This window comes from Vombatus ursinus, unplaced genomic scaffold (genome assembly GCF_900497805.2).
Source record: "Vombatus ursinus unplaced genomic scaffold, bare-nosed wombat genome assembly UNPS02014923.1, whole genome shotgun sequence".
Classification (NCBI taxonomy): domain Eukaryota; kingdom Metazoa; phylum Chordata; class Mammalia; order Diprotodontia; family Vombatidae; genus Vombatus; species Vombatus ursinus.
In genome coordinates, this window is record NW_020954701.1 from 238,295 (window position 1) to 260,815 (window position 22,521).

Genomic DNA, 22,521 nt, shown 5'->3' on the forward strand with positions numbered 1-22,521 from the left:
CTATCACCCAATAAACATTTATTAAGCACCTACTTTGTACCAGGCATAAGCAGCTCACAGTCTAACGAGAGAGACAGCAAGCAAACAAATATGTCCAAACAAGCTATATTCAGCACAAATAGAAAATAAATAAGAAAGGGAAGGCAATAGAATTAGAAGGGGTTGGGAAAGGTATCCTGTAGAAGATGGGATTATAGTTGAGACTTAAAGGAAGTCAATCAGTGGAGGTGAGGAAGACAAACATTCCAAGCATGAGGGACAATCGGAGAAAATGCCCAAAGTCAAGATATGAGTGTCTTGTTCATGGAACAACCAGGAGGCCAGAGTCACCAGATTGAATAGTAAGTTAAGTAGTAAGGATTAAAGTGTGAGGCCCCAACTACACTGCAGTTAGGCCCTCCCTAAGGATGTGAATTTCACTGAGAGATTTATCAATGTGTAAAAACGCCTTACATTTTTTTTAAGGTAACCTCTAGTCTAATTTTTTTCAAGTAACAAGCATTTATTTCCTTGCCTTTCCACATTCTACACACACACACACACACACACACACACACACACATCTTTTACTGGGGTTGGGGGAAATACCTTGTAATAAATCTGCAGTCAAACAAAACAAATTCCTGCATTGGCCATTTACAAAAATGTACATATCACAATACAGCTTGATTCCATCACCTCTTTGTCAAGAGGTGAGCAGCATGCAGACTTCATCACTGATCTTCTAGAATGCTGGTTGGCCATTATACTGATTAGAGGAACTACTTCTTTCAAAGCTGTCTTTATAATGTTGTTATTGAAAAAATTGCTCTATTCTTTCCATTCTGCATCACTTTCCTTATTTCTTACAGCACTACAGAATTCCATTACATTAATATACTCTAATTTGTTCAGTCTTTCTCTAATTGATAAGACACTTCCCTTTTCAGTTTTCCCAACAATTTCTAGTCCTGAGAGAGAGAGAGAGAGAGAGAGAGAGAGAGAGAGAGAGAGCTGCTATAGACAACGAAACTCCTAACCAATAAGATTGAAGGAATCAGTCAATCAGCGAGTAACTGTGGCAAATGCTTGGATTACAAAGAAAGGCAAAAATACAATCCCTGCCCTTGAGAAGTTCCCATTGTAACTGGGAAATTACATATACATATAAAAACAAGTATTCATATAAGAAAGCTAGGTGGCACGGTAGGAAAAGCACTGGGCCTGAAGTCAGGAAGACTCATCTTCCTGAGTTCAAATCTGGCCTCAGATACTTATTAGTTGTGTGACCTGGGCAAGTCACTAAACTCTATTTGCCTCAGTTTCCTCATCTTTAAAATGAGCTAGAGAAGGAAACAGCAAACCATTCTAAAAACTTTGACAAGAAAACTCCTAATGGGGTCATCAAGAGTTAGACAAGACTGAAACAACTAAACAAAATACATATAAGAGATATAAAAAGTAGAAGGAAAATGATCACAGAAGAGATCAACAATTAGGGATGGGGTTAGGAGGGACAGCAAGCATTTACTGAGTACCTTCTATGTGTCTGTCACTGTGTGAAGGAAAGTGTGGGGGTTGCTGGTGTTGTTAAAAGAAGAACGATTGGACAAGGACCCAGTCACAAGTCATGATACTGACCTTACGTCAATGAGAGAAAAAGGTCAGGATAGATCATGCTTTGTTTCCTTTCGGCCTGTTCTTTCTTCCTATCAATCAATCACCAACCAACATATGTATGCATGTATGTGTGTGTATATGTACATACATATGTATATGTATACATGTATGTATATACACATTTACACATATATACATATATATATTTCCCATTGTTTGCCAGGTATTGTGCTAAATGCCAGCAAATACAAATAGAAAAAAAAAAATAAGACAATCCCTACTCTCAAAGGGCTTATCTTCTATCAGTCCCTCTCACCCTCCTATCTCTGTCAAGTTCTGACCTCCCCCTCAGAAGGCTTATCTTCTACTCTTTCTGGAAGCTCCAACCTAGGAAGACAACCCGGAGGCTGCCCACTCTACCATGACTCTTTGAAAAAACCCTCAAAAGCTTCTAATAGCAATGGCCAGTTCTCAATGCTTGTTCAAGGATTTCTTGATCCTGAAGTTCAGTAATAGGTTAAAAAGACATATGTGGGGATGAGGAGGAGTATTGAGGGGGAAAAAGCTGTAGGAAGGAGAAGATACTGCGGTAGGTGAAAGATGAAATGACTGAGTGAACAAAGGTTTGCTCTTCCAAGCATGTAGATTTATTAAGCAATGCATGCTAATTGCCCAAACTGGCACCAGGCCCCTTCCTTAGCTTAAGCCCCGACTCCAAATACAGGGGAGACAGACTTTTATGCATTAAAAAGTTTTAACCAATAAAGTCAATTAATTAAAAGGAAACAACATAATATTAGGAAATTTTATTTCTAATTGGATGAAAATTAGGGACTTTCCAAGTTGGGAGGGGGAGAATGAACTGGTGCAATTTCCTGAATTCAGAAGAATAGATGTCCCACTCCCCCCAGGTGTCTGTAAACAATCAAAGCAACATGGAAACAATAACTGATTGATCAGTATGAGGGCCAGTTTTCAGATAAGTCATATGAGTTGCTTGAGATGTATAACTGCTAGAAAACTCCTTGTATCCGTCTGGGGATCTGACTGGGTTTCTGGTCAGCATAACCTAAGTCCTTAGTTAAGGTTCTCCAAGCAGCATGGAGGAGTGGTCCAGTTTCCCAGGCACAGAGAGCTAGGTTCAAACAATGTAATAAGTTTTTCTCCCAATTCCCACAACTGAATGAAGTTTTCTCACAAGACAGAATTTGGATGAGACTCAAAATTGAATAGAAAAGGAACTGAGCTAGCTCCAGAATTGAGTCACAAGATGGAGTGAGTGTGGTTCACTCGATTCCCACGCTTGACCACTTGCTGGTGGAGGGATCAAAGCTAGAGTAGGCGACACAAAACACTCTAAACCACTTAATTTACTTATAAATGAAGTAATGTTGGCAACATGACTGGGCCTTCCCATGCTCCTTCATAGTGGGCAAGCTGGCCAAGGGCTCTTATCTCAGGGCTCCTGGTACCAAGAGCAACGGCGAAATAAGAAGTTTCTGAGTTAACAGGCTTTGAGAGCATTAAACGTTTTCAATGAAAATAAAATTCATTGCCGGTAAAACTATGTTATGTCAGGAAAGAGGAAGTAAAACCATGTAAAAAAAACTGAAATGCTTGCTCTTCCTGTGTGGGCACAATCAGTTTTGCTAACTCAGCAGGAGCAGAGGCAGCACATGGGTCAAAACAGAATTATTGGGGAAAGAGTTCATGAGGGAAGATGGCTTCTTCTATGTTACACTTGTCTTACTGGGTGATTCTTAAAGTGAAAGATGAAGAATTAACAATTACAATAATAGCATGACTAGTGAAGACAACTAAGGTAAAGAAATATGTTACTTTTCTACTAAAGAGGAAATAGTAATGAAAGATTCATCAGTGCAATAAGGAAGAAATTAGATTTGCCATTTTGGGGTCCTTAAAAATGTGAAAAATACTAGATGCAGTAAATGGGAAAATTGGTCTTTCCTGCCCCTTGCCTCTGCCCCACAGACACTCTCTACACATTTTATTTCCTTTCCTGCTATCCTCGGGCTATCCAGCCTCTCCTCCCGCACAGGCAGCCCTGCGTGCTAGACTCTTCTATCTCTTCCCTTTCATCAATATTTCCTTGAATATTAATCTATTGGCAGATGGATCCAGGCAAGATAGGGCCTAATAAGGAAGGATGGAAACAAGTATTTATTTAGCACCTACTTTTGCTAGGTACCATGCTGAGTATTGCAGATACAAAAACAAAAACTAAATGATTCCTGCTCTCAAGAATTTACATTCTATCAAGAGAATCAAGGGGCAATCTATTAACCTCTCAGCTAGGTAATGTACACAGAATCATAGACTTAGACTTGGAAGAAGTCTCCAAAGGCATCTAGTCCAGTCTTTCTCATTTTACAGGTGTGAAAACTGAGCACCAGAAAGATTAAGTGTTTTACCCATAATCACACTGATAATAAGGAGGGAAGGAAGAAAACATGCATTTATTAAGCACCTACTACATGCCAACCACTGTGCTAAGTACTTTACAAATATTATTTCATTTGATCCTCACCACAACTTTGGGAGGGAGTTGGTATTATTATTCCCATTTGATAGTTAAAGAAAACGAGGCTGACAGAAGTCATGATTTGCCTAAAATCACATAGCTAATGGGAAGTGTCTGAAGCTTCGTGTCAGAGACCAGATTTGAATTTAGATCCTCTGACTAGAAATAGTGTTCTTTCCACTAGACTGGATTGCCAGTTGGTTCTCCCGATAGAACGTAAATTCTTGAGAGCAGGAATCATTTCATTTTTGTTTTTGTATCTCCAATACTCAGCATGGTACCTAGCAATAGTAGGTGCTTAATAAATGCTTGTTTATGCGCTTCCTTATTGGGCCCTATCTTGCCTGGCTCCATCTGCCAGAGTCAAGTGGGATTTTTTCCTTCTGTTCTTCAGTGTATTAAAGCAAGGCCTACTTGGTCCCTATTCCCTCTCCCTTGATCTGAAAAGCAGAATGTTGTGCATCGTGGTTTATTTTGTTCTGAAATTAAAGTATTAAGAAGAAAAAAATAAATGGTTGCTAGAGAAATTCAGATTGTCACTGTTAACCCCACATAGTATTCCTCCCTTCACTGATATTCTTTATGATTGCAGGCAGAGGAGCTACAGATCCAGAAAGTTAGAAAAGGAAAGGATTTCAAAGCAGAATCTTGAGTTTTCCACAGAAGCTATTCAAACCCCATAGAAGGATGCTAAATAATTTATTTCTTACTAACACAGCTTCAATAATTCCTTAATACTAATATGACTGTGTGATCTATGATTTTGTCTCAATTTAAATTAGGAAGCACATAGGGAGATGAGTGAGAAATGGTATCCAAAGATTCTGCCAAAATCTAAATAATTATTGTGGAGGGAGAGGGGATAGGAGGAAAAGTCACAGAAAAAGGCAGCCCTTTCTCTGCATAAGTAGATTAAGGATTTGATTTCAGCTTTTAAATCGCAGTCCCAGTAGGGAATATGGTTTAATAGTTCTGTATTGTTAGTTTTTATTTTTCAAAAAACTGAAACAGAGAAGATAATTCAAGGTTTAAAAAACTCCTGTGGCCTATCTTAAAGGTTTAAGACAATGGGGGATGGGAAGAGGAGAGAAAGAATTGCTACCTCAGTCACAGTGTGCAATTTGTCAAGTAACCTCCAGATAATCCACCTTCTAATTTAATTCTCAAATCTAAATTGTTTCACCTAATTCAGAATCTAATTTCTACCGGGCTAGGAACTCTATATGATACTTAGGTTGTTCAATAACATAATAAAGACCTGTAGTTATTATTTTAATATGTCACAGCACATGCTAGAGTAGCTGGCAGTACTATAATTGTGTGTAATTGCATAAATAAATGATGTCAAGGCTGGTGCCATGATGCAGAATGCTAAACACCAAGAAAAGAGCCCACAGGACAGAATCCCTCTGCATTGCAGAAGGCAGCTCACTGCATTTATCCTGAAAGAACCTTTGAATGATCAGTGCATTCTAACAAAGAAAAGGATATTGTTTGAGGCAAAGTAGTACAATTTCTAGAGACTACATTTTGTCTCTATTTTTTCAAAGACAAAGAAAATAAAGAGAGTTACTTTATAAAGTCTCTGATATATTTTATGATCGCGAATTATTACCTAGTACTACTACACATTTACCGTCCTTTGGTTAATCAACCAAAGTATTTTGGTTAATCAACCAAGCAAGTATTTCTTAATACTAGAAAGAACAGGTATCTCAACAAATGCAAAAATTTTATTATAATTTTACTTTGAAATAAAAAATTGTCATCTTATCTCTGTTTTTTTTGATTTATGAATAAAAATATATGCTGCATCAATTGATATGGCATGGTCCTTCAAGGCATTCTTAAATTTTAACCCTTTCGTGAAATTCCTACAATGTCCTTATCTGTGGAACACTGTGGGGGATACAGATGATGGACAAAGCATGACCACTGCCCTCAAGGAAGTTACCTACAACCTAGCTGGGGAAACAACTAATACACATGAATCAATTAGAGATAATACAAAGCAATGCAGAATTAAGTGCTAAACTATGTGACAGATTATGAATTATAGGAGCTCAGAAAAGAGGAAGATCCCTACGGCTATAATGGAAGGTTTCATGGGGGAACTGGGATTGGGGCTCCATCTTAAAGGGTAGAGAAGATTTTCAGAAGTAAAAAGGAGAGGAAAAGGTACCCCCAACAAAGGGAACAACCTGAACCAAGGTACAGAGATGAGAAGGGGAAAAAAGCATGAGGTATTTATCAGAAAAGAGGTATACTTGAAAGAATACTGAAAAATGAAGTGAAGAAGGGTGCAGCCAGAAAATGATGCAGTAATTCAGGCATGTACCAGAGAAATAATGAAGCATGAAGTAGTGAAGTAACAAAATGGAAAATAATGAAGAAAAATAGAATGAAGAGGAAGAGATAAGAATGAAAAATATTTGAAAGAAAAAAATCAACATGACTTCATAAATGACTGAGTATAAAGAGAATGAGAATTCAGTGATGATTACAAAGTTTCATGAATGCGTGAATGTTAATACCATTAAGTGGCAAGGAATTTGAGAAACAGTTGATTTTATAGTTAGCCTTCATTTACATAGCACTTTAAGGAGTGCAAAATATTTTACATATGTTATCTTATTTTGTATAATGAGCTCAGTTTTGGACACATTGAATTTGGACTAATAATAAAACATGCAAGTGGAATATTCAGTAACCAGTCTGGAAATATGAGGCTGAAGTGCAAAAAAGATTGAGATTTGGGAGACATCTCCATAAACTTGAGGGCATGAAACTAATTAGGTTTCCAAATGAAAGAATGAAAGGACTAGTGGTTTAAGGGTTGAGATCTGGGGAATTTCCATAAGGAGGGGCAAAGAGGAAAGAGAGGAACCTGTGAAAAAAAAGTAAATCAAAAGTATTAGGAAAACCAGAATTCTGTCATATCCCAAAAGACAACACATGAAAAAAAAGAATAGTTTTAAATGGAAGAAGAGAGACATCAGAACCAAATGATCCAGAGACTTCAAAACAAATGAAGACAGAGTCAAGGATTATTTTGATGATAATGGCAATCAATGGTGCTCTCCAAAAGAAGGTGCTAGGTATGGCACCCAGATTGTTAAATGATCAAAGGAAGGAGTGAATGGCAAGAAATCAACTAAAAACAAAGAGTTGGATTTGGGTTCAGGGGACCTGGATTTGACTCCAAGTTCTGTTACTTTGGGCAAAGACTTGATTCCTCTGGGCCTGTAAATTTAGAGGAATGGACTAGATTACCTGTAAGGCTCCAACTCTAAATCTATTATCCTAATGCAAATCCTTCATTTGAAAGGTTTGGAAGTGAAAGGAAGAAGAAAAATAGGACACTAGTTGGAGGAAAGGGAGAAGAATTACCAAGAAAAGTTTAAAGGTAACTATAAAGAGAATAGAAATGGAAAGATTACAAAAATCTTTTAATGCTTTCTGAATGATCAAAAAAATGAAATATTTTAGTTTAATGTGAAGGGCATTCTGTGAAAATTAGTAATATGGGTATGTTATATATATTAACTGGAATACTTGATAAACCTGATAAACAACACATCCACAGTCATTACTAATTACAGTTTAGTGCATTGTGGTTTGATTTTCTATTTGTGAGTCATTAAGGTATCATGGTTACTAGTATGTTTCTAATAATTTATTTGCTTACCTTTCTTTTATGTTTCTAGTTCTTGAATGTATCCTTACTCCAAAAGGAGAAAGAGGAATTTGGCTATCAGTGTGCTCACCCTTATCTTCTTTAATAGGAGACAACATTTTTTGGTGCATTTCTTCCTCTCCTGAGTTATCATCTAATAACAAATACAGAAGCTGTAAGTTTAGTTACCCTATCAATAAGTATTTATTGAGCACCTAATGTATACTCAGAAGTATTTAAATTAAAGTAACTTTATGCCATGGAAATTTGAGGATGAAATTTGAAGAATAATAGATTAGAAATGGAAATGATCACAAAGTTGTGCTTCTATTTTATAACGAACTCTTTTCACCAAGATAGTAAAAAGCTACCACTTTTGAATTGTAACATAACTCCCTATGTGCTACATAAGGAGATGGAAATGGCATTAAAGAAAACAGAGATGAGAAAAGAAGCTGGACTATATTAAGTACATGGACTAGATCAAGTATACATAAAGGAGATCTATACCGGGAACACACAAAATTTTGAGGGTGCTGAGGAACTGGTTCTTTTTGTGTATTTTTTAATTTTTTAACATTGATTTTTAAATATTTTAACTTCCAAATTCTCTCCTTCCTCCAGCTTTTCCCCCACTCATTAAGAAGCCAAGCAATATGATACCCATTATACAAGTGAAGTCATGCAAAATGTTTCCATATTAACTATGTTACAAAACAGAACCTCCCAAAAGCAAGAAAAACAAAGTGAAGAACAATTATCTTTTAATCTGCACTGAGAGTTCATCAGTTCTCTCTCTGGAGGTGGATAGTATTTCTCATCATGAGTTCTTTGGAATTGCCTTAGATCATTGTATTGATCAGAGTAGCTGTTTTTCACAGTTGATCATCATTACAATATTGCTGTCATTATGTACAACGCTCTCCTGTTTCTGCTCACTTCATTTTGCATCAGTTCATATAAGTCTTCCCAGGTTTTTCTGAAACCATCCCCCTTGCCATTTCTTATAGCAAAATAGTATTCCACGACAATCATATACCACAACTTGTCCAGCCATGGGCATCTCCTCAATTTCCAATTCTCTGCCATTAGAATAAGAGCTGCTAAAAGTATTTTTTGTACATTTAGGTCCTTTTCATTTTTTCTTTGCTCTTTTGGGATACAGACCTAATAGTGATATTGCTAGGGTCAAGGGGTATGCATAGTTTTATACACCTTTGGGTGTAGTTTAAAATTGTTCTTGAGAATGGTTAGACCAGTTTACAACTCCACAAATAGTGCATTAGTGTACTTATTTTTCCACATCCTAAGAGATTGGTTCTTAAGGTGTCTGAAAGGGAAGATGCCAAAAAGGGAAAGGAAAATATATTGTAAGTTGTTTGTTTGTTTTACCACCACAAAATGGCAATCAAAAGAATAACTATTAACTCATATTCCACCTTTTTTATCACTACAAAAGAATTTATGAAAATCTACACCCACACTGAGGGTTTCCTTGATGAAAATATGAGATAAGCCAGATTTTTCACAAATGATATTTGACAATAGACTACATCTTTACAAACAATTATTTGAAGAATATGGTAAAACAATCAATCACTAGGCATTATTAAGCTCTTATTATGTGCCAGGCATTGAGCTAGGCACTGAAAATATTAAGGCAAAAATGTAACAATCTCTGCCCTCAAGGAATTTATATTCTATTGGGGAGATATGCATCTAAATATACTTATATAAAATTAATACAAGGTAATCTTTTTAGGTGGAGCAGGAACACTAACAGGAGGGAGAGGGGATCAGGAAATGCTTTGGGTAAGAGATATTTCTTGATTAGAATTCTGAAGGAAACAAATTATAAGAAGTAGAGGTAAGGTGGAAGTGTCTTCCAAGCATGGGGGTCACCTAGTACAAAGGCACAGAGATAGGCAATGGAGTGTCTTGTGTAAGACCCTTCAATTGGGCAAATTTAGTTGCTAGAGTTTGGAAAAGTGAATAATGCAGAATTAAATTAGAAAAGTAGAATGGGACCAGGTTGTTAAGGACTTTCAAAACTAAACAGCAGAGCTTATATTTTATATTAGAGGCAGTCAGGAACTATTGGAGTTTATTGAGTAGGGGAGTGACATGATTAGATCTATACTTTGGAAAAATCACTTTTGCAGCTGTGTGGAGAATGGATTGGAGAAAGCAATTTCAGTTAGGGAGACTACTTAGGAGTCTATCACACTGCAAGAATACAAAATCTCACAGGGTTTACTGTTTGTTGACTGTAACCAAGGACTTGGTTTGGTAGGGAAAAACACCAGATCTTTCTTTCGGGGTATTTCTCAAGTATAGCTCAACATCATACAAGATTCTTTGAAAGATGTAACAGAGATTCTTTATTCAACAAACCCTTGATTATTAGTATCAAGTAAGGAATAAAACACAGAAACACATGCTCATCAAAGAGATCCATCACCATTATGGAGGATAACATTACAAAACCCAAATGGTAGAGTGATTCTCTTTGAATGGTGTGGTTCTCCAGATGTTCCTATTTGCAGATGGCATTATGCTGATTGTATCAAGCCCTGGGATATTGTAGAGTTTTCCAAATAAGATAAAATCATTCAAACATGTTTAATCTAATTCTTCACATAGTGAATGAAAAATTTCTATTATACAGACTATGATAGTCTAAGTTATTCTATCGGTATATAGATGCATGTGTGTGTGTCTGCATATATGTTTGTGTGTGTACATATATATATATATATACACACATACATACATACACACACATATGTACATACATCTCGGACAGACAATGTAAATGGACAATGAGCTGAGCCCAGAACTGAAAAGAAAGAAGAGAGAGGACTGAACTGTCTTTGGGAAATTGTGCTATTTTCAAAAGTAACCCCAAGTTTCTCCCTAAAACAAAGTCCCATTTTTAAAAATATACTTTATTCCCTCCTTCAATTACATGTTAAAACAATTTTATAGCATTTGTTTTTTTTTAAGTTTCGAGTTCCAAATTCTATCCTTCTCTCCCTCCCTCCCTGAGACTCTAAGCAATCAGACATAGGTTATACATGTGCAATCATGTATAACATTTCCATATTAGTTATTCTGTACAAGAAGACAAGAATAAACGAAAAAATGAAAGAAATAAAGTGAAAAATAGCATGCTTCAATCTGTTTTCAAATAATATCAGTTTTTTCTCTGGAGGCAGCTAGTATGATTCATCATTAATCTTTTGGGATTTTCTTGGATCATTGTATTGCTGAGAATAAGTTATTCACAGTTCTTCATTGAGCAATATTGCTGTTACTGTGTATAAAGTTCTCCTGGTTCTGTTCACTTCATTTTGCTTTAGTTCATGTAATTCTTTCCAAGTTTTTATGAAATCATCCTGCTTGTAATTTCTTATAGCACAATAAAAGTCCATTACAATCATATACTACAGCTTTTTAGCCATTCCCCAATTGATGGATATCCTTTCTATTTCCAATTCTTAGCCACCACAAAAAGAGCTGCTATAAATATTTTTGTACAAATTGGTCCTCCCCCCCCCCACTTTTTTATGTCTTTGGGATATAGAACTCATAGTGGTATTACAGGGTATGCACAGTTTTATAGCCCTGTGGGCATAGTTCCAAATTGCTCTCCAGAATGGTTGGATCAGTTTACAACTCCACAAACAGTACATTAGTGTCCCATTTTTCCCATATCCTCTCCAATATCTATCATTTTTCTTTTCTGTCATATTAGCCACTCTGATAGGTGTGAGGTGGTACCTCAGAGTTGGTTTAATTTGCATTTCTCTGATCAATAGTGATTTAGAGCATTTTTTCATGCAATTATAGATAGCTTCAATTTCTTTGTCTGAAAACTGCCTGTTCATATCCATAGTCCCATTTTTAACAACATGATCCTGTATGGCTCTGAGTCATGGAATACACATCTCCAAGGAAGTAAAGTTCATGAAAAAGAGGGAGAGAACAAGCATTTATTAAACACCTACTATGTACCAGGCACTGTGCAACTTGCTTTACAAATATTATCTCATTTGATCCTCATGACAGCCTTGGAGGTAGGTGCTATTGCTAGCCCCATATTACAGTTGAGGAAACAGAAAGAGGTTAAATAACTTGCTCAGGGTCAAGCAGCTAGTAAATGTCTGAGGCTAGTTTTGAACTCAGGTCTTCCCAACTCCAGGCCCAGTGTTCCAGCCACTTCACCATCTAGCGATGATCACTCAAAGGGCAATGGAAAGATAGATGATGAGTGTGAGCAGACTGCAACACACTACGAAGAAGGAACTGCCAGAGAAGTGGCATAAAGGAATGATAATCAGGTAGCAAGAGGAAGTGATACTTGTGGAACACTTCATACGCCCTGAAATTTCAAATTGACTGGGGAACTCATTAGATTGGAATTCATTGGCTTTACACTTGTATCATGATGAGTGAGAACACATGTAATAAAGAGCAACCATATGTGATGGGATATATCAATATAAAGATGAAGATACTGAGACTGAGAAAGGTTTTTCAATGACTTACTAAAGTGTTTCTTCAGGAAAAGACGGGACAGGATGAGAATCACTTGTGCTTGTAGAGGGTTTTGCCTTAACAGGGAAAAGGACCATCTCTTCAGGAAGCTAGATGACACAGTAGATATAATTCTGGGTCTGGAGTTAGGAAATTCAAATCTGGTCTCAGAGACTTACTAGCTATGTGACTCTGGGCAAATAACAACTTCTGTGTATCTGTTTCTTCAACTACAAAAAAAGGAATAATAATAGCATCTGTTTCCCGGAGTTGATGTGAAGATAAAATGAGATGGTTGTAAAGGCACTTAGCACAGTGCCTAGCATATACTAGGTGCTTTACAAATACTTGTTTCCTTCCTTCATTTGAGGCAGGGGTGAAGGAGGAAGGAGATAGTATCAGAAGGCTTCTGTGAGATGAGGAGCAGGGGAGAAGGAGTTCTTGATGAATAACTCATTTTTTTTCAGTGAAATATAGGGCAAGGCTCACAGCTAAGAGGGTAGAGGGAGGGGAATCCATGGGAGGTTTGAGGAAGCATGAAAAAGTTTGGAAAAGCCACTGTGGTGAGCCGAATAGTGAATTAGGAAGATGTACAAAAATCGTCTTTTCACAGTGAAGGCCCCACGGAGATTATGTAACATAAATTTGTAGTGGACTTATTCAAAACAGTTTTGTGATTTTCTTGAGCCTTATTCAGTAGCAGGTAAATGGGAAGAAAGTCAGCAAATGTGGGAATAATCCAAAGTTGAAGTTTTACAGGGTGAAATCTCCAATAGTATAAGAGGCAGGGGATGGAGGGAAGAGGATGGTATATAGTTGAACAGTTTCATCAAAAGATCAAGATGTGGAGGGGAGAAGGGTACGGTCAGTGCATAGGTGATGCTTAGAAAAGAAATGGGAGGTGAGAGATTGGAGGTAACAATTAGAACCAATTTCAACTGACAGAGGAAGTCAGAATTGAATTGACATTGAATGAATGAATGAAGCATTCATTAAGTCTAGCTACGTGCAAAACATTATGCTGATAGCGGGGGAGACAAATTGTTGTTGAGTTGTTTTTCAGTCCTGTCCAACTCTTCATGACTCCATTTGGGGTTTCTTGGCAAAGATACTGGGATGATTTGCCATTCCTTCTGCAGTTCATTTTAAAGATGAGGAAACTGAGGCAAACAGGGTTAAGTGACTTGCCCAGGGTCACGCAGCTAGTAAGTGTCCCAGGTCACATTTGAACTCAGGAAGATGAGTTTTCCTGATTCCAAGTTCAGTGCTCTATCTACTGTACCACCTAGCTGTCAGGGAGACAGATAGATAAGTAAAAGAGACCCTACTCTCAAGAAGCTCACATTCTGAAAGCACTTAACTTCAAGGGGAAAGAAATAGCACAGAATACATTTGTCCTGGAAAACCAATATGGTGCTGGTTTCCCATTAGCATAAATTAAGCTTCCAAGTGTCCTTTAGGGTAAATGATTTTGTGCATGTTTACCAAAACACGTAACTGACTTTTGCTTCTGTTTTTTGGAATCTTCTTGAGTATCTTCTCTGTAAGATATACTTAGGGATTCTCCCTCACATTGAATTTGAAACTCTAATCCTATATTGAAAGAAATAGTTCGCTTACCAAAAGGCTTATTGCATATTTTAATACCATTTAGAGTTTCGTTTCTAACATTTACCTTTCATTTTCTTTTAAAAATATTAGTTCCTATAAGACAATAGAAAAATCAGTTCAATAATTTCTAGTTGATGGAATTCAGTATTATTTTTAGTAAATAAATCTTTCTTTTAAATCTGTGTTGCAGCAATAGTCAGATGCTGCTGAACTGGTTTCTCTCTTACCCAAATGAGGAAATTCAAGACAGTATTATCATGAGACTCTTTGTCATGCTGCCTTATTTCTGTAGGCCTTGAGAATTACCTAATTCCCCCCCCATTTTTTTTGGCTAGTCAATCGGGGTTAAGTGACTTGCCCAAGGTCACACAGCTGCTTAAGTGTCAAGTGTCTGAGGTCAGATTTGAACACAGTTCCTCCTGACTCCAAGGTGGGAGGTCTATCCACTGCACCACCTGACTGCCCCACTTGTTCCCTTTTTAAAAAAAGATTTTAATAACCATTTCTCATTCCTTCTTAAACTCAGTAGATAGAAGTGAGAGGTGACTAGCATTTGGATTGAGGAACCCATCAAAAGTAGCACAGATACATTAAGGTGGCATAGAGGAGAAAGTGTTGGGACTTGAAATCTGGAAAACCTGAGTTTGAATCTCACCTCTGATGTTTATTAATTGTATGATCCAGTCATATCACTTATCCTCTCTGATCCTTGGTTTTCTCATCTGTTAAACGGATGATAATAATAGCTTCTACCTCAAAGGGTGGCTATGAGGCTCAAATGAAATAATGCGTGAAAAGTACTTTGTAAACCTTGAAATTCTATAGAAATGTGAGCTATCAGTAATAAGAGGAAAAATTACAGAGCTTAGCAATGGCCCTGATATTGAAATCCAAATGGAAGGAGAGATTAAAGTGGATTATATTCTTAACCTTAAAAAAGTGACTATCTTATGATCACTAAGAACAAATGAGAAGGGAAAAGACAATAAGTGCATTGAGCTCAGATCTTCCTGGCTCCAGGCCCAGTGCTCTATGCTACCTAGCTGCCTCAAGGTAGTCACTCCCAATGAGGAAACCCTGTCTACCAATGCACATTTGTTAGTCTTAGTTTCCTGGGACACTGAGAGAATAAATGACTGGCACATAGTGCATAAGTCAAAGATGGGACATGAAACAGTCTTCCTTTCTCCAAAGCCATCTCTCTATTCACTGTACCATGGCTACCTCTCGGTGTAAATATTATTCCTATATTGACCAGGCGAAGAAAAATAGGGATATTTTAATCATTTTATTTGTATAATTCCCAACTGCTTTCCAGAATGGCTATACCAATTCACAGCTCCACTAACAATTTATTCCTCTGTCTGTCTTTCCACTGTCCCACCAACATTGACTTTTCCTGACTTTTGTCATCTTTCCAATTTGTCAGGTGTGAGGTGAAGCTTCAGGGTTGTTTTGATTTGCATTTCTCTTATTATTAATGAGTTGGAGCATTTTCTTCATGTAGCCATTATTAGTTTGTAATTCTTTTGAAAACTATTTGTTCATATTCTTGATCACTTATGTATTGGGAAATGACTTTTGGTCTTGTATATTTCTATTAGCTATTTACACATCTTGTATATCATCCTTTATCAGAGATATCTAATACTAAGATTTTTCTCAGTCAACTACTTTCCTTCTTGGACTAGATTCTTTGACTTTGTGCAAAAGCATTTCATTTTCATGTAATCAAAATTGTTTGTTTTTATCTTTTGAAATTGCCCCTATAATTTGGAAGAATTCATCCCTTATCCATACTGTCTATGATTGTTTCTTACAATATTTTTTCTCAGCAGTGAGGGACAAGGTAATCCCCATGGCATTACTTACCTGGAAATTGAGGCTCTATTCCTTCTTCTGGATTTCCTGAGGACCTATTGGATGATGAATATAATGTTGGCAAATTCACCATTAAAAGAGGTTGGCTCGTTATTTTGGGATTATTTCCATGATTTGGGACTTGTGAAGAACTCTCCAATTCTGTCCTTACAAGAGATGAAGCAAGACTTGGTGACACAGGCTGTAAATGGGGAGGCATTCCAGTAGAAAATGGAAAGTCTAAGAAAATCAAAAGTACAAAGGAAAAGATTCAAATGCTAAGGAAAGGGACTTAAAATATTTTATATATAAGACAGACAGGATTGAGACTTTCTAATAAAAAGAAGTCTTAAAATGAAGTTGTTTCACTAACAAAATCAATGCAAACAGAATAAGAAGCTTTCAAGGGGTGGGGAAGATGAAGGAAACATCTTCATATCAAACATATCTGATAAAAGTCTGACATTCAACGTATATAGAAAGTTGACACAAATATGAAAATGCAAAGTCCTTTTCCCAATAGAGAAATGGGCAATGGATATGAGCAAGTTTTCAACAGAATTGTAAACTCTCAAAAACCTACACAGGAAAAAAAATGTTCCAACTCACTAGTGAGGAAAATACAAATTAAAACAGATCTGAGGTTCCAACTCACATCTACTGAGTTGGCAAGACGATAAAAGACAAATTATCAGTGCTGGAGAGGCTGTGGGAAATCAGGTACAGTAATATACTATTGGGAAAGCTATGAATTGATCCAACTGTTCTCTCAGTCAATAAGCATTTGTTAAGCACTTTTTATGTGCCCCGTTATAGGACAGCTCAACTTCCTGAGTTCATATACAGCCTCAGATACTTACTTACCTACTTACTTATTCAGATATTTTAAAAGTCAAGCTATGTGATCCTGGGCAAGTCTCTTAATCCTGTTTGCCTCAGTTTCCTCATCTTTAAAATGAACTGGAGAAAACCCCAAACTGGGTCATGAAGAGTCAGACACAATTGAAAAACAACTGAATGACAACAACGTGCCCAGTACTTTGCTAAGTGCTAGGTGTACAAAGAAAAGCAAAAAAAAAAGTCTCTGCTCTCTAGGAGTTCACAGTCTAATGAAGGAGATGATATGCAAACAACTAGGTATACACAAAATATATTACAGTACCAATGAGAGGCAATGTCAGAGGGAAGGCAGTAGGAATCCAGTTCTGTCTCTTGCAGAAGGTAGGATTTAAATTGAGTTTTGAAGGGAACTACGGGATCCAGGAGGCAAAAGGAGAGACTATTCCATGCATGGGTAACAGCCAGGGGAAAAGCACAGAGACCAAAATGGAGCATAATGTTCAAGGAACTGCAAGAAAGCCAGTCTCACTGGATTATAAAGAAAGTCAAGGGGACTGAAAGGTAAGAAGACTGGAAAGCTAGGAAGAGTCAGGTAAAGAGCTTTAAAAATCAAGCAGAATATCTTCTATTTGATCCTAGAGGTTAGAGAGAGTCATCTGAGTTTATTTAGTAGGGGAGAGTGGTGTGACATGGTCAGTCAGATCTGCATTTTAGAAAGATCTGTTTGGCAACTGATTAGAAAATGGACTAGAGTGAAGAGAGATTTGAAGCTAGGAGACCAACCATCATCAGTCTGTCACAATAGTCTGCACTGAAATACAATTTGGAATTATGCAAGAAAACTATTTTTATCCATTGACCCAGTAATTTCACTGCTAGACATGTACCCAAAACATGTCAAAGAGAGAAAGAGACTTTTCATATACACCGAACTATTCACAGCTGCACTTTCTGTGGTAGCAAAAACGAATATGAAAAACCTAGAATATAAGTGGGTTCCAATCAATTGAGGGCAGCTATGTGGTGCAGAGAATACATTTCCAGACCCAGAGTCAGGAAGACCTGAGTTCAAATCCAACCTCAGACACTAGCTGTGTGACCCTGGGCAAGTCACTTAACCCTATTTGCCTCATTTCCTCATCTGTAAAATGAACTAGAGAAGGAAATGGCAAACCACTACAATATGGGGTCACAAAGAGTTGGACACAACTGAAACGACTGAACAACAACAAGCTACTCAGTTGATGAATGGCTTACTAAATTGTGGCACGTGAATTTAATTAAATATTGTCATGCCATAAGAAATCACGTATAGGAGAAATTCAGAGACATGTTGGAAGAGTTATATGAAATGATGAATAGAGAAGAAAGTATAGCTAAGAAACTGATATACACAATGACAACAATAACAGAAAGACAGCTGAGTTCTGATTAAATTCAATCATCAATCGTGATTCCAAAGCATAGATAATGAAACACACTTTCTTCCATTTTGTAGAGGACAGAAAGGTTCTATGGAATCAGGAACCTCCTCACGCAAACATGTGGGGGTTGCAGAATTTGCTTTTATTTGATTGTTCTTGATAGTTATAATGGAGGATTGGTGCTGGCAGAGTTGAGGAATTAGGGCAAAATATGAAAGTAAGAGGTATTAAAGAATTTTTTTAAAAGCATTACATTATTTACAAAACTAATAGTTTAAGATGGTAAAACTCTGAGAAGTAGTGTCATCTGAGTCAGGGACAATTGAAATTCTAATTTGTTGTGCAAACAAGCTGCCTAACTATTATAGGTCTTTCTGGAGTTTCATGGATAGTCATCCAAAGGGAGATCAGAGGAAAAATTGAGATGAGTTTAAGTCAAGTCAAATCAGGTCAACTAACCTTTATTCAATGCTTGCATGTGCTTGCCATGTATGGTGTTAAACATCGGGAAACAATGAAAGACGAAAAACAGTCCCTGCCCTCAAGAAGCTCACAGTCTAATGGAGGGGTCAACATGAAAACAACTACCTACAAACAAGATTTATACAGAATAAATTGGGGCAGTCTCAGAGAGAAAGTTCTAAAATGAAGGGGGATTGGGAAAGGCTATTTGCAAAACGTATTCCTTTTGCTGAGACTTGAAGGAAGCCAAGGCAACAACGTAGAGATGAGGAGAAAGAATATTCCAGTTACGAATGATGGAGTATCACATTCAAGAAATAGCAAGGATGCCAATGTCACTGTATTGGAGAGTATGTGGAGGTCAGTGAAGTGTAAGAAGACTAGAAAAGCAGAGAAAAGAGGCAAGAAGAATAAGAAATCGGACAAGGAACAGGCTGGACTAGACCTAGAGAGAGGCTAAAGACAAAAGGTTCTCTGACTCATCAGAGGATTACATTTCACACACTTACACATGCACACACACATACACATTAGGTCTTATGGTTATTAATCAAATATTAACATATTCCTAAGCCCCACATCAGTTTTGTCCTTCAGCCAACAGTCCGTTTGATATGGACAGTAAATGGGGAAACATTCAGAGGGAAAGTTAAAAGTCTGATAAAAGAAGACAAAATAAACTTAGAAATTGCTAGGTGTGGCATTTGGCACCTATGTTTCTTTTTCTTACAAAGCCAGGGTCCCGTGTCTACATTATGAGGATGCAATTTTCATGAAGCTGAAATTTTCCACTTTGCTTATTCAACAGCTGCAATATTCACAGAATTCTTTATAGCCTTAACCTTTTTTGTTGTTGTTTTTGTGCGGCATGATATAAAATGAAACAAAATTTCCCTTTTTTTAAAAGAAAAAAAGCCATCACAGCAGGCTTATTTCCTGATTTTTTTTTTCATACAAGGATCTTAGTTTACTTTTGAATTTGTCCTCCAGTTCATTCAGCATCTTTCCATGCCTAAGAAATGCAAAACTTGTCCGTGGTAGAATAGAAAAGCGCAGTTCCCCCCTCCCCCCACACACATCCTCCCCTCCTCCCCTGCCCCCCTCTTCCCACCTATCCCCTTCATGCTGTGGGAATCGATACAGCCCAGAGGTTAATTTCCCTTTATTTGGTCACTTCTGAGTACCAGCCAGCAGCAGCAGGAGAAGAGAAATGACACCCATGAACTGCTCTCTTCATAACAGCTTGGTCGAGATCTCTATAGCCACCTTGCTGATCCTGGAATTTGTACTCGGACTACTGGGCAATGCAATCGCCCTGTGGTCTTTTACTTCTAACTTAAAGGTGTGGAAACCATATGCGGTCTATTTGCTCAACCTGGTCATTGCGGACCTTTTGTGGTCTGTGTGCCTGCCATTCCAAATCACTTTCTATCTCATGCACAAGAAATGGGACCTGGGACAGACAGCTTGCTGCATCCTGACCTTCCTGCTGTCCCTCAGCAGGACCAGCAGCATTGCTTTCCTCACTGCAGTGGCTTTGGATCGCTACCTCAGGGTGGTCCACCCTCGTTTCAAGATCAACAGCTTCTCAACTCAGGCGGCCAAGATCATCTCTGCTTTAGTCTGGCTTCTGGTGGTGGGACTGGTTCACCCAAGCCTGGTGGCTTCCATGATTGAGAAGAATGCCACTGAGTGCCACAGTTTCTACCCCATGGAAGATATTACTTTTGGCAGCACTTGGCAGGAGGTGGTGTTCTATCTTCAATTCCTTCTTCCCTTCAGTCTCATCCTGTTCTGCAACATTCGCATCATTAAGATACTCCAACAGCGGCTCCGGGATCAAGACAAACAGCCCAAGCTTCAAAAGTCTATGGTGTTAGTCACCATAGTGGTGGTGCTCTTTGGGATTTGCTTTCTGCCCAGCTTTCTGGCTAGGATATTCATGACCATCCTCCAAAGGTCAAAAAGCTGCTGGACTCTTCAGGTGATGGTTCATACATGTGATGTCACCAACAGCTTCACCTATCTCAACAGTGTCCTCAACCCAGTGGTATACTGTTTTTCAAATCCAGTGTTCAGATATTCATATAGGAAAGTCTTTAATACAATAAGGGGGAAAAGGAAGGAATCACAGCCTCAAGGTTTTGATCTCAAAGTTTCTGGTTATAGTGAATAATAGAGAACTGGACCTCAAGTCAGGAGGACTTGGGTTTGAATTCTACCTCACATATTGACTGAGTGACTTCTGTTCCTCAATTTCCTTACTTATTATAATGGGATAAGAGCTCTACCTCCCAGACTGATTGTAAAGATATTATTTCGTGAGGTACTTCAAGCCTTTTGTGAACCTTAAAGCTTTACATAAATGTGAGCTATGATTATTAATGAAGATAATTGGAGGTTCCTGCTGAGATCTCTCTGCACAAATCAGAACAAAGTCCTACACCTGGCTCTGTCCACGTGACGTCAAAGAGGGAATGCTTATCAAATGTGAGCAGTATTTTTCTTTCTCTACTTTGATTTTTACCAGATTTTAACCCTTGCTGTTTTACAATCCCCTGGAGGGTAATCAGAATCAACAAAATAAACCTTCCTGTTAAGAAAACTGTAGTTAAGTTGTTACAAAGTGGTTTGTTCGATCTGGTGAACCTGAAAGCAGAAGCTCTTGATTCCTGAGAAAATAGTGGGTTTTCTATTTGACCATAGGCAAGTAATTTTAGTTTCCAATTTCTCTATCTCTAAAATGAAAAAAAAATGCAGAGGGGAGAACCCTATTACTTTATTCACATTGAGGAGACATAGTAAGAAGTAACAAGGTAAAACCTATATGGTTTTTGAAAAGAGGTTCTAAGGATATCCTCAAAATTCAGCTTTACCTAATCTTGGGATAATTAAAAATATAATAAAATGTTATAACCACTTTGCACTATCTATAGGAATCATATTTTTATGGAACTAAATCCAATTTGGCTTCCTAATGTCTTATGAGAGGCTCTTCCTTTTCAAGTACCAGAAATGTACCCTCAGGATAGAAAATTAAGTTTGTTTTAATGCCTATGAATTTTATTGGGCTTCCCTCGGTCTAATAAGAAAAAGGAAAATACTTCAGAACTGTTGTGAGATATAAACAAAGAATGAACTAAATTAAATATGAACTAAATTACTGAAAATGAATGACTAAGAAGAATGAGCTAAATTATACAAAGAATGAACTAAAATACTTTTGAAATGGTTATTTCTATCTTTTTTCACACAATAGTTATGAGGATAACAGGGCATGCCAGATATTCCAACAGGGTCTCTACACATATTTAAAGCTGATTGTGTCCAATAACATTTCTGTCTTTTACATTGTTATTTCTCCTACAGTTGCCATATCAGAGATAGCTCTGATATGTTCTGGTCTCTTTTCCCAACACCTAACCCAACCCTGTAACTGATGATAGTTTAAAGGGATTCAGAAACCCCTTTGCTAATTGTCTCTTGTCTTACACTCTGGTCCAAATTACAGGAGTGGTTAGAACCAGAACGATGTTAAATAAAAGTTTGAGGGAGGGAGGCATGTAGCTTTCATATCCATCAAAGAAGATGGATAGCCCTTCCTGGGTCAGATCTATGTGTTGCTTGTACTGTGCTGCCCTGAGCAGATGGCAGGATTCAAAAGAGAGGAAATATGTGAAATTTTATGAACAGAATCCCACAACATGTTCTCTAGCTACATATTCAGAAAAGCAATCTTCTCAAAACCCAATCTGGAAATCAGCTATGTTCTTCCTCTTTTGCTGCTGAGATATGTCAAATGCTGCTTCATCTTGGGACCTAATGTATCCAACAGTGCCCAGGAGAAATTACCGCCTGGCTAAACTGTAAATATCCTTTGATCCAACCATATTACTCCTAGAAAAGGACCTATATGCACAAAAAAAATTTAGAGCAACTCTTTTCAGAATAGCAAAAATGGAAACAAA

The 22,521-nt window shown here is 37.5% G+C and overlaps 2 protein-coding genes across 2 annotated transcripts in view; one reads left to right on the forward strand and one right to left on the reverse strand.

The window, feature by feature from the left end:
- The window catches only part of LOC114029208 (centromere protein J-like), a 41,750-nt gene that overhangs the window by 3,291 nt on the left and 15,938 nt on the right, over positions 1–22,521 (reverse strand). The window contains exons 4-5 of the mRNA XM_027843568.1: positions 15,840–16,067; positions 7,830–7,971 (exon numbers count right to left, since the gene is read on the reverse strand). Coding sequence (XP_027699369.1) covers positions 7,830–7,971; positions 15,840–16,067 — 370 coding nt within the window. The remainder of the gene's footprint in view (positions 1–7,829; positions 7,972–15,839; positions 16,068–22,521) is intronic.
- GPR31 (G protein-coupled receptor 31) lies at positions 19,645–21,163 on the forward strand. The gene has a single exon (XM_027843558.1). The coding sequence runs from the start codon at positions 19,764–19,766 to the stop codon at positions 20,727–20,729; it is 966 nt and encodes a 321-aa protein (XP_027699359.1). The 5' UTR covers positions 19,645–19,763; the 3' UTR covers positions 20,730–21,163.